Here is a 19,521-nt window from a genome sequence, read left to right as displayed (position 1 = left end):
GATCCCCATCACCCGGATCTGCCTGTCCCATAGCAGGCATGGGCGTCCCATGGGACTGATGAAAGACTGACGCAAAGTACCTATTTAATAGGTTGGCTTTTTCCTGGGCGTCAGTTGCCAGTTGCCCCATCTGGTTTCCAGGGGGGAAATCAGTGTACCATTTTATAGAATATGCAACTGCCTCCTAACCCTTTCTCCATAAATCTTCCTGTTTGGTTCATCTGTTCTCTTTTTATATTTCTTATGTTCTTGTCAATGCTGTAACTTTGTTTCTGTGCTTTCTTCAGTTGTATCTACAAGTCACTGATTTAATGTCAACTTCAAGTCCTACCAACTGAAATACTTCAGATTTCTCTCATTCCCCTAGACATGCACCTATTACAGAAACAAATGCAGTGCCATAGCAATGAAGTTGGGCCTGGGGCAAAGCCCACGGCGCCGTCGCCCTGTGCACAGATCTAGGGAGCACATGCTTCCCCCTCTCCCCCCACTTGCCTGGAAAGACATGCAAAGATGGGAACTGCTCTTTCCCCATCCCTACACCCCTTCTCCCCCAACCAAGTTGCTCCTGGCTCTGTCTTGCACCCTGCCCCAGCTGGGCAGCACCTTGGTTTCAGCACCCAGGGCAGTTGCCCTGCTCGCGCCCTACCTCCCCACCCCCTGCCTTGCTACAGCTGAACAAATTCAGCTATTTTGAATGTCATTTATCAGAAAATGATATGTAGAACAGACAAATCTGTACTGTTAATTCAGATTCCTGTGCTAATGTCAGATTGTTACCTACACTATAGTGCAGGGGTAGGCAATGTTTTTTGGCCAGAGTGCCAAGAAAACCAGAATGTCTACTTTGGAACATGCCAGAATGCCAACATGCTGGAGCCCGGAGCATCTGTTTGCAGCCTTTTGGCTGCATCCGGCCCATGGAGGCCAGTCTGCTTGCAGCAGGACTTGCAGCCTCCTGGCTGCCTGCTGGGAGCAGCTTGGGCTCTGTGGCTGGCAGCAGCAGCTGCTTAGAGGCTGGGCTGGCGGTGGTGTGCCAAGCAGATGGCCGTGGGTGCCATGGTCAGCACGCTTGCTGGGGGTTGCTGACTCCTGCTGTAGTGTCTGCTTTGTTTAGTTAAAATTACTTGCGGGCACCGAAACTATTCAATAGACAAGTGGGTGTCCATGGTAGAAAAGTTCTTCCTCAGCAGTAGTCTAAAATACTGTTTGCCTAATTCCTTTCTCCTACTCTTAATTGATTTTCCTTTTGTACTCCTTTAAAGTCCTCTTTGGGAGTTCTGCTTTATCAAAAACCATGTTGTATTCCCTTTCTTTTTAGTGTTTTTTAAAAAATATATATTGATTTAACTGCAGTTATGACTTGTTAATTTGCCTTCTGTATATTTGTAATTCTTTTCTTCTGCAGGATTGTGTCCTTTTATTTCACTAGATCTTGGTTTTGAACAAAAGTACAGACAATAAAGCAGGTAAAGCAAACAGCATTTTTTCATCTAATGTAGGAAGTGTGGATTAAAAGTCTAACAGCCTCAGGCTACCAGTTCATTGAAAAGTCTCTAATTCACAGTGCGTTATTGGGCTTCATAAAGAAACTAAGAGACAAGTCAGGGTGCTACAAGAAAAAAAAAGACAAACTGATTGAAAAACTACCACCCAATGGGTCTTCATGTATCAAAAAAGATGTTGATTTGATAACCTCATGGCACCGTTACATGTTGCAGAAGTGCTTAACAAAAGACTACCCTGCCTAAAGAAATTACGAAGTATAAAATGAGATACTAGATCTACTGTACTCCACTTGGGTACATACTGGATACATGCATAATTCACTTAATTTTGTTTCTTATTAATTACTCCCGATTTTTCTTTTTTATTAGTTATTGTTGTAACAGTTATTCCCTTCTTTGAGGGAGTTCAGGACCATCTCACTTGCTTTCCAAGGGAGTAACATAATTTGCCATTTGTAAGCTGTTCTGGGCTGGGGCTATTCTCAACCATCCTTGCTGAAGCTGTTCTACTATGAATAAGAGAATTAGTAATCTATTGGGCTAGGGGAAAAGATCAACAGTTTACATGACTCAAGGCTTAGTAGGTAGGGCACTCATCTGGGAAGCTTCCCACTTTTGGTCTCAACTTTGTATTTTTTCAGTGATTGCTTAATATTAAATTTAATAAATATTCATGCAGAACAAGTGCATAAGGTATTGATTTTAAAGGGATTTTCAATGGGAGTGAGGTGCCTACATATTTTAAATCGAGTTCTGAGTTTTCCAACATGAAGAATATTTCCGGACACATGTATAGAAATATCTTATGAACAAAATGAAGGCAAAGGTAAGGATTTAATTGTATGGAGAAGATTTTGATATTTGTCAGGCTTTGAAGGTCATGTTTGCCAAAATAGAAGAATGAAAATGATCCCAAAATAGTAGATTTTAAATGGAAATTGTAAAAGTGGAGATCATTTGTGGATGTTGGTGAATAAACATGAAGGATGCTTACAGACCTAACCCCTCTTTCCCCCACCACCCATGGTGCTTTACTTTAAACTTGGTGTGCTGCTGCGCCAAGTCCCATGCATGCCCAGAAGAGTCGTCATATTGGTTGAACCCATCTCGCCCAAGGTCAGTATAGATCAGGTGCTTCAGCGGCGCTTTTATGTAATAGCCGATTGAAACGGCTTTAGATAAAAGGGCCAAAAAGCCCCACTGAAGCGCCTGAGTGATGCAGATGCTATGGAGCCAGGTATACCTCATGCACTGCTGCTTCTGGTAAAGCTCAGTTTGTTTGTTTTTAACATCAGTAAGCAGCCAAACTGACAGATGATGAGCAGGACCTCATAACAACAAGATGCTCAAATTTATGGCCGAAAGAATAAATGAGGAAGAGGTTTCATAGCTTCTGTTCACTTCTTTCAAAATCATTCTTGGTGTGTGTGTGTTTTTTTTGTTTGTTTGTTTGTTTTTTTTAAGGATTACCAAACTGCCACAAAGTTCAGTACTCTATAATAGACCACTGGTGTTAAGCCTGAAAAGTTCTTGTAAACTTAATAATTTTTTTGAAATCTGGAAAACATTTCCATGATAATTTCATGGTAAAACTCAGCTCAGTTGCTGTAGCTTACCTGAAAAATGACTATACAAAGTCATAAAGTGTGTTGGCTGGAGATGCTTTGTTCTGAGAACTTGCAGTAAATAAATGCAAATGAAAAAAACCCAGTCCATTTGTGGAATCTTTATCTGCTACAAATGAGAACAATTGTATTGAACTGTAACTTGATTCTGTTTGTTTATAGCTAAGATTATGGCACTGAAACAGATTTCCAGCAACAAGTGCTTTAATGGTTTTCAGAAGGTGTTTGAACATGACAGGTAAGCATTATAAGGCACCTGAAAATGCAGCACTAGTGGAGTATCTCTGGTATCCGTGCTTTCTGTATTTTCATAGTCTAAAGAAAATCACAAAAATAAAATCTGGGTATTAACAACAATTAAATACTTAATATGAAATGCATGTACTGATTTTTTTTTTTTTGTGCTTACTAATTGTTTTTATAGATTTTAAAAATCTTAATAGCTTTATCCTAATGCCTAATGCTGTAAAGCAATTATAGAAAATGTAGCATTCCCAAAACTAAGCGCATGCTGCTCTATTTGCAGCATAGAGATATGAATATAAACTTTTATACAAAGCAATAAATATCGATCATGCTACTAGAAGTTTCCAACAGCTTGCAACATTAATCAGTTTTATCTGTTTAATGGCAAGGATTAACCTATGCAAATTGATGAACATTAAGTTATCATATGTGGTCTACAAAAGATAACCACTTTCTGTGAATCTGCCAGTTTTTGTAGTGAAAGATGGTCTTTCTAGAATAGATGACAGTCAAACTTAGGTGGATATATTTATGTCTTTTTAGCCTGTGGCCTAAAATAAAAATGTAATCAGATTCATTGAAATGTTTATTAGAGGCTCTAAAGTTGCCTGCTTTTAAAATTAGAGTGTATTTTCTTCTTTATAACATTATGTTTGGAGGAACTTGCAACTAAAAAAAGTATCTTGGCACTTTTACCCTAAAGGAAACTGTACAGTTGATTAGCCTGTTGGTCTAAGGCAATGAAAAACTTGAGGCTAGCAGTCATATATACTGCAATGCAAATGATGCAAGCCATTTCTGTACATTCCTCAATAACATTCTTCTTTCTATATGCTTTCCAAGTTTTAAGGCTAGACTTATGTGAAACATTGCTGGGCTTCCAGATTTCTAATGCCAATTTTCAAATGATTCTTTATCAGCAAGACAGTGAGGATATGGTTTACTTTCTGTAATGTATTTAAAACATAATAGAAATATAGTCAGTATGTATTGAACAGATTACTATCAATTCATGTTACTCACTCTGTACTTACTTCCTTTCACTCTTAAATTATTATAATCCTTTGAACCAATAGTGACCAAACCCTGTGTTGTGGTGATGGTAGAAATGCTAGGGTAAATGTTTCATTTTTGGCTATTGTTATTATGGTCTTGTTGATTTGTACAGTGTTGTGAATTTAAATATATTTTGTTGCTACAGTATTGAGTTGAAATGCAAAATGAAATTTGGAATCTATTTGCCACCAAAGGCAGAAAGTGGGAAATGCGCTATGCTGTACTGGCTCTCAGGTAAGTACTGTAAACTTCCGTATTTTAAAAAGAATCTGGGTTAGTTTTAATAGTTTCAGTTTAAAATAAATAAGAGTAAATATGCAAAACTGAATAGGAACTGAGATACTTCCATTGTCACTTTATATTTGATCAAAGACCTTTTTTTATTGAGGTTCAAATCCTTTTTTTGTGATGTGGTATAATACTAATGCTGGGATACTTGGTCGTGAATGCTTCTGAAGCCACATGCCCCATCGGTATCTTGCAAAGAGCCACAGCAGTGCATGTATTCTTAGGTGAATTTCAGAATACACATTTCAGTCTAGAAGAAAAAAGCTACTCTAAGTTAAATTATTTAACATTTACACAGATCAACAGGGGAAAACACTTGGAAAAATGATAAATAAGCCTCATTGGTGGTTACTGTGTTTCTGTAAATACTTGCTTGAAGCAAAGTATAGACACGTACACAGTGCATGCAGTAAAAAAGAAATAAGAGGAGCAGACAATAAGGTGGTAAAGAGACATTTGTGACTCAGGAGCCCTGGTCTGAATATCACGGGTCATGCATGAATGATCTGGCCTTGAGGGCCAAACCTGCTAAACTTACAGCTTTATTCAGAGTGGGGGAACTTTCTAGTGCTTGAAGATATGACCTCACAGAAATAATCCAAGTCCTTTTTATTGTTGGTAGATCTCAGGCCCATGGCAAAAGTCTTCAGAAAGATTTAGAATTCTATTGTATGTAAAAAAAAAAAAAAAGGGGGGGGGGGAACGGAGCTTTTGTACAGCTTACGATAGGCTATTATTTGCACATCCACGTCTTTCTTCTGGGGGTAGATTTTACGATTTTCTATTAGAAAATCCATATCAGACTTAACCAAGTGAGGTGGAGGTCACAAAGGGGAAAGTGTCTGCTATTTTAATTAGACTTAATATAGGGAAAATTTTGTGTCTATCCTTTAGGATTTGGTAATATCTGGAACTCACGAGGGCCTGAATTACCATAATATGCTAGTACCCTGTCAGGGGGGTGACTAGAAAAATGAGCATGATTTTAAAATCCAAACTGACAGTTCCTGTTAATAGATATTAGCACATTGCATCAAGTTTGATATGTGGATTCTCCTACAGAAACATCTGTTCTTCAACATATAAGCTTTTCACAGGGTTTTTTAACCATTATTTATTAAAAGCAATGCATTCCAGCCTATGGTAATTTGACAAGTAAGCCACTATGTAATTATGATAAATGTACTTGCGTTACTGTGATATGTTCTCTTAATTACCGTTTTAAACTGTTAGAAATTAGTAAAATTTGTATTGGCAATGGCTGGCTGGCAAAAAAGTAATATAGCAGAAACTGGGGATATATTGTAACCTCACTGTACAAGCACATATCTTTAAAATTGGAGGCAATCAGTCTCTGTAAAGCTGATTGGAAACTAGAGACTAGATCTCTAGAAAGCAAGCATGGACCACCGTGGGTCTTGGAGGCACCTTAATTATTGTAGTAGCTAGCTGATAAAATATAGCACTTTAGGGTTGCTATTGTCTTAAGTGACATCTGTCCTAAATATGCAATATTTGGGGAACATTCTGTACATGCCAAACAAATGCATATTAGAGGGACTCTGCACAAACGAGTATTGTGGCCTAATTATGATCAAAATGAAATTATGGCTAAAATCTCAAAGATATTAAGAAAAGAACAATGTTTGATTAATGGTAAATGAAAAAAAACCTTATGGTAATCAGACATGAAAATGTAACTGTTTACCAAGTTGCAATAGATTTATTTTTCCAAAGCTTTTCTGGTGTATGTTGGAAACTGGAATGCTGTGAGTAGTATGCAGTTAGTCATATTTTTATCTCCAGGGTTAACCTGCACGGAACAAAATTTTATAACAAAAGCTGGTTTTCATCAAGCTGCAGCTGAACATGGCCTCATCATAGTTGCGCCAGACACCAGCCCACGTAAGTGTTTACAGATTTTGGGATAACCTTTAGCACATCATTTGCTGTGTTTTTATTTCCAGGGAACAGAGCTCTTTGTATTACTACTAAGGACAGAATCCTGTTTCATTTAGCAGATGACCAAAGGGCAGTTTAAGACTAACTGAGTTACCCAACTGTTGTGTAGGATTTATTCTAATACCCTCTTTGGGAACATAACTGCTTCTATTATGGAAATAGTATCACCCTCCAAAGATGCACAAATATCCCCCCTATCCCCTGGTCCATATAATTGGGGCACTTGTGCACCCAGAGAGGAGACAGGGGTCATTCTTGTGCAATAACTCCTCAGTAGTCTCAAGCTACATTTTGGTCAACATTAAGTGAAATAGGATTCTGGCCTAAATGTATTGGTTGCTTGTATGTGAATGTCAAACTTCGGTCTTTCTATAGATTCTGTATCTTGTGTAATTCTCTGGGTTATTTTTTTGTTATATACATGATGATCTGTAACTTAAAGCCTCCCTGTTAAAACTAGTAACATAAAGGCAATATCTATACAAGTTGGAGAACCTGAGGAAAAAAGATAGATAGGTGGCTAATGTTGCCAGTGTCACATGATGTGCCACCTAGGGAAATCTACATACAGGACTGGTAACTTAAATCATCCACGCAACTATAGTTAGTGGAACATGGAGCCATGTATCTTTTGTTTTTACTGGGCACATCTACACATGTGCCTTACTATGGAATAGGCTAACTAGCTCTGCAGTACTGTCTACACATCTACACGTGCGCTGGCATTAGGGCTCAGTAAGCTAATTAACGCCACCATACTGTCCCCAACAGTACTACCTTATGGTAGAGTAATTACCTGCAGCAAAACACATGTGAAGATAGTGACCATAAGTGCAAATTGTGCCTGGTCAGCCAAGCCATCCAGGGGCTGAACAACTTGCCTGACCTTTGTGCCCCAACCAGGCCTGACACCACCTGATACTGCCACGCAGGGTTTGGGGCTGACCCCCGTCTCTCCTGCCAGCCTGTCACTGCTCCACCCCAGCTCAAATCGCTGCTGTCCTAGGCACGTGCATAGACCCTGTGCCTGAGATCAGTTTTCTCCAGCTCAAACTGCTCCACAGTTTATTGAATCACATTAATTGCATGTGTAGATACACACTCCGTGATTTGCAAAGCCTTAAAAAATAATCTTCCCAAAGGCACTTCTTTGAAAGTTAAAAACAAAAACCACTCTTGCCAGTGCAGTAGGCTGGATGTGGATAGGTTCCTGAGACGATATGATGTCACTTACATGGCCCAGTCTTCATTTATATAGGTTCCTTATAGAGGTGAAGAAACCCAACAAACAGCACTTTACTTTCAGCTCAGTATGCCTGTGCTGAGTGCAGTGCTTGCCCAGAAAAGGTGTTCTGTAAGTTTGACCTGGCTCGCCCAGCATCTGTATCAGTCATGTACTTCAACAGGGCTTTTTGGCACTTTTATCTAATAGCTGATTTTAATCAGCTATTAGATTCAATCAGCTATTAGATAAGTGCCAAAACCCCCCACTGAAGTGTGCAGTCTGTGCAGCTGTTGGGCGAGCCTGATCAAACTGACGTGACGTCTCTTCTGGTAAAGTATGGGGTTTTTTGTTTGCTTGTTTTCACATCTATCAGCAACCATAATGTCTGATTAATTCTTTGATGTAACATCCCTGGAGCTGCCTTTTTGGCGGCTAGTAGTTACTGGCTCTTTTGATGCCTGACCCTTGAAGGCATTATACATTCCCTTTCTAGCACTGACTTCTTGGCCTCTCTCTTGTCCTTTGCTGCACTGTTTAAATGGATTTTCTAGTGGACCTCTCATGCTGACTGTGCTTTCGGGTCTTTATTTACAGTGGCCAAATCTTGTCATTGTATTTAAGTTACTTAGAACAGTGGGGACCAACACATTAGCTTGCACCATTCCAATCCGCTTCCTCTGCCCAACCTGCTAGCTGTTTCCTTCCCTGTACTCCCTGTCCCATTTGCTGCTCTGCTTTCTTTTTCCTGCCCTATTTGCCACGTGCTGTTTGTCCCCTCCATGATCTGCCATGTGACACAGACACGTATGCTTCCTATGCCACTTGCGGCCTGTGTGCCCCCCCCCCCCCGACTAGGTCTCAAGAACCTGATTTAGCAGATTGAGTTTAGACTATTACTTACCTTATTATAAATTGAGTAGCATGCATATTTTCTGGGGAAATATTCAAGGAGGTATTTGCACTGTCTAATTTTCAGATGTATGGGAGGGCAGGGAGAATATGTGTAATAGAAACATGACTTGGAACAAAATGTCTAAAACAGGAGTTATTTATTTGAAGTCCTGGATATAAGACAGCATTTAGTTACCCTTAGCTGGTTAAGTAGTGGAACCAGGCTACCTGGAGATGTGGAATCTCTGTCACTGGACATTTTTTCGACCAAGCCAGGCACTTATCTGGTTAGGGGGGTTGACTGGATGACCTCCCAAAGTCCTTCCCTTTCCATCCCTATCTTACTGCACCTATGATGAGATGGTTATTAGTGCTGTTGCAGTAGTGCTTAAGGACTCCAGTCAGGGGTCAGGGCTGTTCTGTCCTGGAGAAATGGACAAAATCAAGATATTCCCTGTGAGCAAAATGCAACAGGTGAATAAACAGGTAAGCAAAGGAAGGGGGTGGTAAGAGAGAGGACAAAGTTATAGGTTTGCAAAAATGCAGTTTACCTTCTCATCAGGTTTAGCTAGTCCTTCACTTTTGCCCTCTTAGTGGTGTGTTTTATCTGCCAGCTGAACCAAAAACTTCTGCAAAATAGTGTGGACGGAGTATTAAGAGACATGAAGAGCAGTCTTGTGTTGGTAGAAGAATAGGCTGGATTCTATAATATTTGTGTCTTACCAACTCCTAGTTTAATGGGGATTTAGCAGTTCATAATGCAGACCAGGGCTCTTCCATTTTGATGTGGCCAGGGGCAGCATGAGGCACTAAGGTGTGGCCCCTGGGTTGCACAACATGAAGGCCACATACCCCTAGCCCCTGCTGCATGGACTATGCCAGCAGCCCCTGGCCCTCTGCTCCTGCATGGGCTGTGCCAGTGTTGTGTAGACCCCTAAGCCTTCCCGGGCCACATAGGAGTGGGAGAGGCGGCCGCTGGGGCTTATGGGCCACACTAACTCCTCATGAGCTACCTGTTGGGACAATCCTGATGTAAACTGGCAGTATAGGATTCAGTTGAAATAACCTGATATTGCCTGTCGGATAGGATTCTGCTGACTTAATACCTGATTATTAAAAAGTAATTGCAAAACAGTCCTTGTCTTTCATTGGCCTTAAAGGAAAAAAAAGTCAGTGGTTTCCATAACAGGATGCAGAAAGAAGTCAGAAGTACCATGATGCTTTGCATAGTCTATATCTTAGTAGATATCAAAGCACTTCAACATTTAATGAATTAAGTTTCAGAACCATTGAAGTATTGCATGAAGATTTTAATTATGTTTGTTCTACAGTTGGGAAAACAGATATAGAAGTTAAGAAACTTGTGTCCACCTTACAGTGGTGTAGTTTATGTAAGGAAAATTATATCTCTGGACCCAAAGATCTTATAAAGATGAACAACAAATGTGGAACCACTTTTCCATGGCAGGTGGCTGCAATATTGAAGGAGAAGATGAGAGCTGGGATTTTGGCACTGGTGCTGGGTTTTATGTAGATGCCACTGAAGAGCCTTGGAAAACCAACTATAGAATGTACTCGTACATCAAGGATGAGGTAACTTTTGATTAAATCAGTATCAGTAAATACATTAAAATCCGTCTCATTGTATTAGTTTTGACTGTTTTGTCTTGATTAATGGGGCCTGCCTGCATTTTAATTGAAACGCTCATTATAGCGAGAAGGCTGCTTACACATGAGAATTAGACTGTTTCCATTAGCGGTCACATCTTACTACTTGCAAAAAGGAATCCTTGATTAAATGTCTTTAGAAAGATGAGTAAAAAAAAAAGCTATCTTTTAACTTACCATATGTGTGGTCCTGATTTAAAAACTAACGTTAACTGAAACGCAGAGGCCAAAAAGTCTCTCAAGTACAGGCTGGCATTCTACCTCTTTGTAAGGACATGTACACATTTATGGATTTGGTTAAAACAAGAACAAAACTGGAATGAACTCTCAAATTCTTGTTCTACATGTATATATGCAGAAAAAGACTGCCATTCCATGGCTAATTAACCAGCATTTTGTAGATCATTGCATATATTATTGCTTAATATCAGATGTTTAAAATGCTTCCCTTTGTCATTTTTATAGTGGTGTTGAGATAGTTTTCAGTGTGATCCTGGCTGTTTAAACCTGATAAGTGCATGCCATAAAATACTTCTTCTGTGTATTTGGTCTCAGAATCATTTTAGCTGTACTAAAACAGCAAGGTAGATTGGGGTGGCAGTCTTTTAGGAACAACAGCCAAAATTAAAGCATATTGGGGCAGGGAAGGCAAGCTGTTGCTCGGGACCTAGTTGCTATCAGTATCCTGATACCTGTGCAACCCAATGACTAATGTCTGGCTTTGTAGCCTGGATGGAATTGCTTGGTGGGCTGGATCTTGCCTTCAGGCCATAAGTTGCCAACCACTGAGGCAGAGCCATACTAAGTTGTGTAACTTGCAAAGTGTAACCATGTAAGTCGTCTAAGTTTTTCACTTTCCTGTTTATTTTTTTCAGCTTCCTAAACTAATAAATGCCAATTTTCCAACTGACCCAGAAAGGATGTCTATTTTTGGGCACTCAATGGGGGGCCATGGAGCTCTTATCCTTGCTTTGAAGAACCCTGGAAAATACAAAGTAAGATACTAAGTTTTACACAACCTTCTAAAGAGAAATGGGTCAGAAATCAAATGTTGCTTTAAATTCTCTTGTTACAGAGTTGATAATTGCTAGGAGCATCTCTCGGCACTGAATGCTACCACAGCATGTGTTGGTGTTTGTCGTGGCATCAGTGAAACGTTAAGAACAGGAAAAAAACCCCCTACAAGATGCAAGTTAAAAATTGAGCTACATTCTCTGTAAGAAAGAAGATAAAGTCTTAATGCTGTGGCTGTTCAAATCTAAAGAAATTATTATAGACTCACCAGAAAGGTGATTTGAAAATGTAGTCCTGCTTTTCACCCTCCCTTACTTAAATTGGAACATTTATTATCTGCAAATCGATTATTATATCGCATTAGGTGTCCTACAGATGTCCATTTGTTCCAGCTACTACAGAATGCCACAGCTGTTATCCTTAATGATGCAGGCTCACTTCTGTTGGTCTCTGTACTTTTTTCTCTTGATTCTTTCTGCGCTGCGGCCCAACTTCAAAAGGAGGGAGGGAGAGTTCCTTATCCCACCTGGTGATCAGGAAGTGACGTAGTCAAGTGCTGTGATAAAAGGGTAGGGAGCACCACCACTGCTACTATCCTGGCTCATGCATTTTAAAAGAAAAGAATGATCCCTGCTTAGTTCTGAGAGAGAGAAAATGGCTGGAGGCATCTGCCTTCAAGAAGGATTCTGGGCTTAGACTCCTGAGTGGATGGAGATGCCGGCCTGCAGCTTTGACGTGGGCACCTAGACTCCAGAAAGAATGGAGTTGGGGTTGTATCCTTATGCTCAGGGAATTATTATTTTTTATTTATTTTATCAGATACTTGCAGGCAGGTTCTCTCTTAGCAGATGCTGTGGATCCCATTCTGTGGTGCCAAGCTGTACAGGCAGCCTCTGGGCTTTGGATCCTATTCTGAGCCACTGAGCCAGGCACCAAAAGGGGTAGGCATTACAATGTCTGTTGCTTTTATTTGATCTATTCCCGAGTCATCTAATGAACTACAGAACATAGCAAGGGGAAAAGGTAAGATAAATTCCCCAAGGTTAAATGCAACACGTTGCCCATTTGACCTACTTATATTGTGGTGAGACCAAGGGTTTTTCACAGGCTGCTTGTGGATCACAGAGCCAATTTCACAGGCATTTTGAAGCAGTCCTGCCCCTCACTGCTGATTGGTGGAGGGGCCCTGGCAGCCCTATCCCACACTGCTGTTTGGTCAAGAGGCAAAAACCGCATGGTTAAATAGCAAATTCTGTGGAACTATTATATAAATTATCATATTATTATAAATCTAATATTAAATTTAAATCTAAATCTTTATATTCTGGTAAGCATTTTTTAATGCCAGTTCTGGGGGAAAATGCGGCCAATTCATTTTTCACAGTGATCGTGGAGATTGCCATTTTTACAGTTTCTGTGAAAATCATGAAATGGCAACTTAAGTAGGTCCTCACCCATTTGTATCAAATTAAGTAAAGCTAATACATACACAAGAGTCTCCATTCTATAAAATTATATTAGAACACATATAATACAGAAAAATGAACAATTGGGCAGCTAACTTGGAGGTCAGGGCAGAGCAATCTAAATTCTAACACAGTAGATGTCTCAAATTGACATAGGCTCTTACCTGAGGAATACAGAATGACAAGGTATCTGTAATGACCCCCTGCAGAGCCTTTTTCTCACTCTTTTGGGTGACAAATTGCAGTCCTCTTTAACTAATATGTAGGCTGTTCCTTGTACCTGTGAATATTGCAGAAGCATTAGCACTATTGTTGTTGAAAGAAGCAAGCAGCCTGTCACCGGCATTTCAGAACAAGTCATCTCTGTATGTGATTGAAGCTTAGGGAGAGATAATGAAGGGAGGGAGATAATGAGATTGTTAAAATAAGTGCCTGGCCTGTGAAAATCATCTGAATTTTAATTTCCAAACAGCTGTACCACACCTGTATCCCCTCTATGGTAGAATTCTCTGGTGCTTCTCTGACTAAACATATTCGGAGATATTTCTCTCAGAAGGCAATGGGACTTGGTCTAAGAGGACCACTAGACCACGCTAGCTCTTGCTCTGGCAACAAAGCACTTACAAGGAGAAAGGGGGGGTAGTACGTCTCATAATACAATGTAGCTTTCATGCTCATATACCTGTTAGATTAAGGTAAATATAATTCCCCTCTTACCAGTTTCATACTGCATGTTCATCGTCAGAACAGACATTCTTTAATTTATAAAGTCATATTTCTTGCCTATTTCAAACCGGTCTTTAATTTACAGATACTTCTTCCAAGTAATTCTTCTTCCAGTAAGCATTATTTCTTGCAATAAAATGAACTTTTGATTATTTTATTTAGTTACCTTCTTTTTTACGTTGCTGGGCAAATGCCTTGCCTTCTCACTTAGCGCTCCAGTAGCAGATCTGTGCAAGACTGTGTAATGAGTTAGAGTTCAAGACACCATAATTCACATGTGCAAAGACGGTTACAGTGTTTAGAAAGCAGGAGATTATAGAAGTATGTAAAACCCAAAAGATTCACAATTGGAAAGGTTGACTGTGTCACCAAAGTAATGCGTCTCGGATCATCTTCTGCCCTTCAACTGAAACAACAGTAGAACACAATTAAAATCTAATATGTATTTAATTCAAAATAATGTAAAATAATGAGAATATGTGTCTCATCCCTCATCTGAAACATCCTCCTTATTCAAAATGTTTATCATTTTGGAAGATGTCATTGCTTCTCATAAACATAACTTTCTTCTTTCAGACCATTGAGCATTATTTCTGTTTCCTATTAAGAATTCAAATTTCACAGGGAATATGCTTGTAGGAAGAAAGAGTTCTTTACAACAGTTGGTTAAGGATAAACTTTAGAGGAATTTAAAGCACTAGATAATTGGAGATTAGTTTTGTATAAAATGGTGGGGGAAAACATAATAGAATCATAGAAAAGTTGGGACCTCAGGAAGTTAGCTAGTAGTGCAGCTCCCATCCAATGAAGGATCATTCCAAACCATCCCATTCAAGTGCTTGTCTGATCTAGTACTAAACTATACAGTCAACCCTGTCAAAAAACCCCCAAGAGCATCCTGATCTGCTACAGGTAAAGCAAGGGGATGAGAGGTCCCATTGTCCTGTTGCTTGAGCATAAAATATGATTGAGATCCAAGGAAGAGGGCCAAGTTGAAGAAAGGCAAAGACCTGCAGTTTGTATTAAACTAACTGTAAGGAAAAAATTGCTTTCTGATCCCAAGTGTGGCATTTGATCCACTGAGTTAGTTTTTGATGGCTACAAGTTCCTTTTGTGGAATTCTTAAAATAGTTTTCTCTGCCTGGGTAAAATGGCATCTCTAGCAAGTGCTCCCGTTCAGGGAAGTAGAGATTTCTAAATTCAGTCAGTCTGCGCATAATCACCAAGCTATGCGATAGCATCCTCAGTGCCTACGTGCAGTTCCTGTAGTCCACCATTGAACTTAATACACAGTAATCTTTTGATTCTGCACATTAATAATGAAGGAAAAATTCTTTCAATTTCCGGTTAACATCTAAGGCCTCTATGATTTAGGCTGTTCCTTACAGTGGGAACCATGCCTCACTTTCAGTGAGGCTCTGCATGAAACAGCTTTCAGGATGAAGGTCTGAACTTGTTAGGGGCTCTCTTAATCTGAACCAGTTTTAATCTTACCAGGTAGAAATGAAGGCAGATGGCACAGTCTTTGCATGAGATGCACCCTCCCTCAATCTTCATAATTTTCACCTCCTTTAGCCTGCTTATGGAACTCACTCTTTAAAGAAAGAGGACAAACTATGAGGCTTCAATAAACAAAGCATAAAGTTCTCCGACAGGTTCACAGATAGCTTGAGTGTAAATGCAAACATATTCTACATGCAGGAACATTTTTTCCTCTCCCAGGGCTATGTTACTGATATGAGTCTCATCTTTACAGATACTATCTTTGATCAGGGAAAGGTTATAAACGTGACTCTTATTTTCCACATCATATTCTAGACCAAGGGTTGGCAGCCTACAGCGGGGGCAGACAATTATTTTGGGTGGAGAGCCACTTAATGAGTTTTGGCAAGCTGTTGAGGGCTGCCCATGCAGCCCTGCCCCTTGACAGACGCACTGCCCCGGTCGCAATTTTGGGACTGGAAGTCCCACCCCTAACTTCTGCCTTCACCACTGGAAGTCCCTCCCCTTGTCCCTGGAAGTATTCCTTCGGGGAAGATGGTTTGCCATCTTAGAATGGAAAAAAAATCCAAATTATATACTAAAAATCAAACACTTACAATAATATATTTTAATTTCTTTTTTTTTAATTGTCCTGATGTCTGTGTGTTTGTGCTGTATATCTACAAGTGATTGCATAATAGCTCAAAAGGCAGTCTTATTCTTGTATAGTGTGTAGGGTGGTATGGGTGGGTGTGGGGTTTCTGGGGAGCTGTGGGTGGGTTGGTATGGAGGGTTTGTAGGGATGTGTGTATGATTGTGTGGGGGGAGGCTGTGGCTGTGGGATTTGCAGGAGGGATTTGAAGGCATGTAGGGTGTGCATGGGAGCCCCCTGCATGCGCCCTCCTGAGCCAGTCAGCACCCTCCACCACCCTGCAACAGCCTAGAGCCTGAGCTCCCTGTGTCACCTCCCCACCACTGCACAGCTCCAGCATGCCCCGTGCCAACTCTGTACTGCCCAGCTGTGGCGTGTCCTGCCACCCTTGGGCATGCAGCAGTAGCGGCAGGGACCAGTGCATGCAGCCATGACCCTGTGTGCCCCATGTGAGCTCCAGGCTTGCTTGTTGGGTCTGAGCGGCAGCAGCTGGGCAGAAACTGCTGCTTGGTATGGGGAAAAGTGGCTCATCCCCCACACCACCAGGCAGTTTTTGCTGGGGCCACCTGGAGCACTGGCTTGCCCTGCAGCTCCTTTACTGCTGGCTTTGGGCTTCCCAGCATGGCAGCAGTGACAGTGTGGACTAGCTGCAGGGCAGCTCACAGGTGGTGGTGAATGAGCTGCGCCATAACCTAGCACGGCAGTCTGGGCAGCCGCAGAAAAAACTGTCTGGCAACAAGGGGGAGGGGCTTCTTTTCCCCCATGCCAAGCAGCAGTTTCTGCCCAGCTGCTGCTGCCTCTGCTGTTCAGCCCAGATGGGCAAGCCCAGAGCCGGCGCTGGGGCCCAGACTGAGCAGCAGTGGCACAAGACCAACTGGTGCTCAGCATAAGGAAAAAGCTGTCTCTCCCCCTCCCACTGCCAGCACTTCCCACAGGGCAGCCCAGAGGTGACACGGTAGAGATGCAGAACAGCCCTGTGCCAGCTCTGAGCAGCTGCACCAGAAAGCACTGGCCAGAGGGAGGGGGAGGGGCCGCTTTCCCCCTGTGCTGAACAGCAGTTTGCCTTGTGCTGCTGCTGCTCAGCCCAGAGGGTGAGTACGCGGGATCTGGGCTGCGTGTGCTGGTTCCTACCTGTATCGCGAGGCTGGGGTGGGAGGGACTGGGAGTGTGTGGGAGCCAGCAACAGCCAGACAGAAGCACGGAGCCCACACTGGTGGCCTCGGGCTAGTGCTGGCGAGGCCCAGAGCGGGCTGGCAGGAGCGCAGGGTCCCAGCTGTCAGGGGCTCTGTGGAGCCAGTCCAGCTCCCCTCTCTCCCTGCTGGCACAGCCCAGCCCAGCTCTATAGACCCCTGGGACACCGGCACAGACCCTGCGCTCCCGCACGCCCACCTGCTTTCCCCACTTACCTGACCGTCCTCCCACTGGCCAGCTGCTCTGAGTCCAGTGGCACCAGGCTGCACGGCCTGACCACTGGACTTGGCAGAAGCTGGCCTGACCCCAAGGACTGTGGCAATCGCCCGCAGTCCTCCTCTACCTCCCTGCCCCTACCCCTTACCAGAATTTCCTGCCCCATGGTCCCAGGTCAGATGCCTCTATTAGGCAGGAGCTTCAGGCTGTGGGGGTCGAGCCGAGCAGGCCTTGCTGTTGCAGGATCCTGCCATGGCTTCCCTGGGTCCTACTGCTCCTGGCTTCTGTCTGGATAGAATGGCCTAGTGGACTGGATGCAGCCCTCAGGCTGTATTTTTTTCCCACCCCAGACCTACAGCCTGTGGAGCCATTTGATATGGCTCACAGACATGGGACTTTGGCAGCAGTCACTTTCCCCAGCTGCTGGATAAAGTGATGGTGTCTGGGTTCCAGTGCCTGCCTACTCGCCTCTGACCCAAACTGGCTCGGTATTGTCATCAGCTTTAACAGAGAGATGATTACTGCTCTAAAGGACTGGTAACCTGGAAACCTGAAAGCTAATGAATGTTGGATTTCATTGTGAGGACTCGGGGGTGGGGGGGGGGACGGACACATTCTCTTCTTACATCGGTGTCAATGTTTGAAAATGACCTAGAACAGAAAGGACAAAAAGTAGAGTAATTTGTTCAGAATTCTAGTCCAGCATTTCATGAATTCAGTTGTAGGATGTGATCTGTACCATTGGAAAAACAGGTTTACTTCTACCTGGCTGGCTGCTCTAGGTTCAGAAATTCAAATAAAGATCTGTTGAAGAAGAACATTCAAGGATCAGGCTAGGTCTTCTCTATATAGATGGGACTACTTAGCAATGCAGCAGTTATGCAGTTGCAGCATGCTACACATTTGGTCCCATTTCTGCAAGCAAAATCTAACTCCTAGCAACTTATACCTAATACAGTCAGCAGTAACCTGATTTTTTTTTTTCAGTCTATGTGAGCCCTGAATGGTGAATAAATCTTACAAGGATGATGCAGTCAGATGATTTCACTTAAGCTGTATGGAAGAGGGGCATTCAAATCAATTCTATTCTAATTTTCAGTGGTGGAGTAGAATGAAGCAGAATGCATAAAACTGTTTGAGCCTATTCTGAGGACTTTTTAACTCTGTGGGCGAATTGTGCAATTAGAGTTGAGTTAGCGTGTCTCTTGATTCGCACTTCTCTGTGACTCTGAGAAGGAAGTTTTCAATTTTTTTTGGAAACAAGCTGGCATCAAGTGCTGAGGAAAGTACGTGTTGAGGGCATTGTATCCTGAAGATGAAGTAGGATGCCTAGTTGTGGTGCATCCTATATTCACATCCTATTTGTGGTCTTATAGTGGGTTTTTTTGTTTTGATTTGGAGAGTTGTGTTCTTATGTGCCTCAAAAAGGAACATACCCCAGGTTATCTCATAGGACATTGATGGAACACTATGGGTTAGAGAGAGAACTTTCTTATTCAGAGTACTACAAATGTAGCTTGAGGCCTCTCCCAGATGCTGCATTTGTTGTGGGATATATACAAATTTCCCATCATGAATAGTAACTTGCTTCACATTAATACATTGGTCTCTGGATAAAAATGGCCAATGCACCACAAAAATGGAGGATCACAGAAAGTTAGGGTTGGAAGGGACCTCAGGAGGTTGTGTAGTTCAACCCGCTGTTCAAAGCAGAAACATCCCCAACTGGATCATCCCAGCCAAAGCTTTCTCTAGCTGGGTCTTAAAAACCTCTAAGGATGGAGCTTCTACCGCCTCTCTGGGTGTCCTATTCCCGTGTTTTACTATTCTAATGAGAAAATTCTTCCTAATCTAAACTTCCCTTGCTGCAACTTGAGACCATTGCTCCTTGTTTTGTCATCTGCCACCACTGAGAGTCTAGGTCCATCCTCTTTCATCCCCTTCAGGTAGTTGAAGTCTGCAATTAAATCCCCTCTGTCTTCTCTTCTGTAGAGAAGCTCAGTTCCCTCAGCCTTTGCTCATAAGTCATATCCCCCAACCCCCTCACCATTGGTGTTGCCCTCTACTGGACTCTATCCAATTTTGTACACATCCTTTCTATAGTGGGGTGCCCAAAAGTGAACACAGTACTCCAGATGTGACTTCATCAGTGCTGAATAGAGGGGAATAACCACTTCATAGTTTCATAGTTTCTAGGCTCGGAAGGGACCTGAGTAGATCATCTAGTCTGACCCCCTGCCATGGCAGGAAATAATACTGGGGTCAAATGACCCCAGCAAGATGTTCATCCAACCTCCTCTTAAAA

General features: G+C 42.0%; 1 protein-coding gene across 4 annotated transcripts in view; it reads left to right on the top strand.

Moving 5' to 3' along the window:
- Positions 1 to 19,521, top strand: part of ESD (esterase D) — a 105,637-nt gene that overhangs the window by 77,715 nt on the left and 8,401 nt on the right. For 2 of the 4 annotated variants that reach the window (XM_019529926.1, XM_019529928.1), the window contains 5 exons: positions 3,296 to 3,371; positions 4,581 to 4,669; positions 6,530 to 6,628; positions 10,270 to 10,394; positions 11,345 to 11,464. In XM_019529926.1, coding sequence (XP_019385471.1) covers positions 3,296 to 3,371; positions 4,581 to 4,669; positions 6,530 to 6,628; positions 10,270 to 10,394; positions 11,345 to 11,464 — 509 coding nt within the window. Of the gene's footprint in view, positions 1 to 1,432; positions 1,470 to 3,293; positions 3,372 to 4,580; positions 4,670 to 6,529; positions 6,629 to 10,269; positions 10,395 to 11,344; positions 11,465 to 19,521 lie in introns of those variants that run through there. The other 2 variants (XM_019529930.1, XM_019529929.1) reach the window with 2 other exon arrangements.

Source organism: Crocodylus porosus, unplaced genomic scaffold (assembly GCF_001723895.1).
Source record: "Crocodylus porosus isolate Cpor-Errol unplaced genomic scaffold, CroPor_comp1, whole genome shotgun sequence".
Lineage (NCBI taxonomy): Eukaryota > Metazoa > Chordata > Crocodylia > Crocodylidae > Crocodylus > Crocodylus porosus.
Note: the sequence above shows the minus strand (reverse complement) of the source record. Positions and strands in the feature narration are given on the sequence as shown.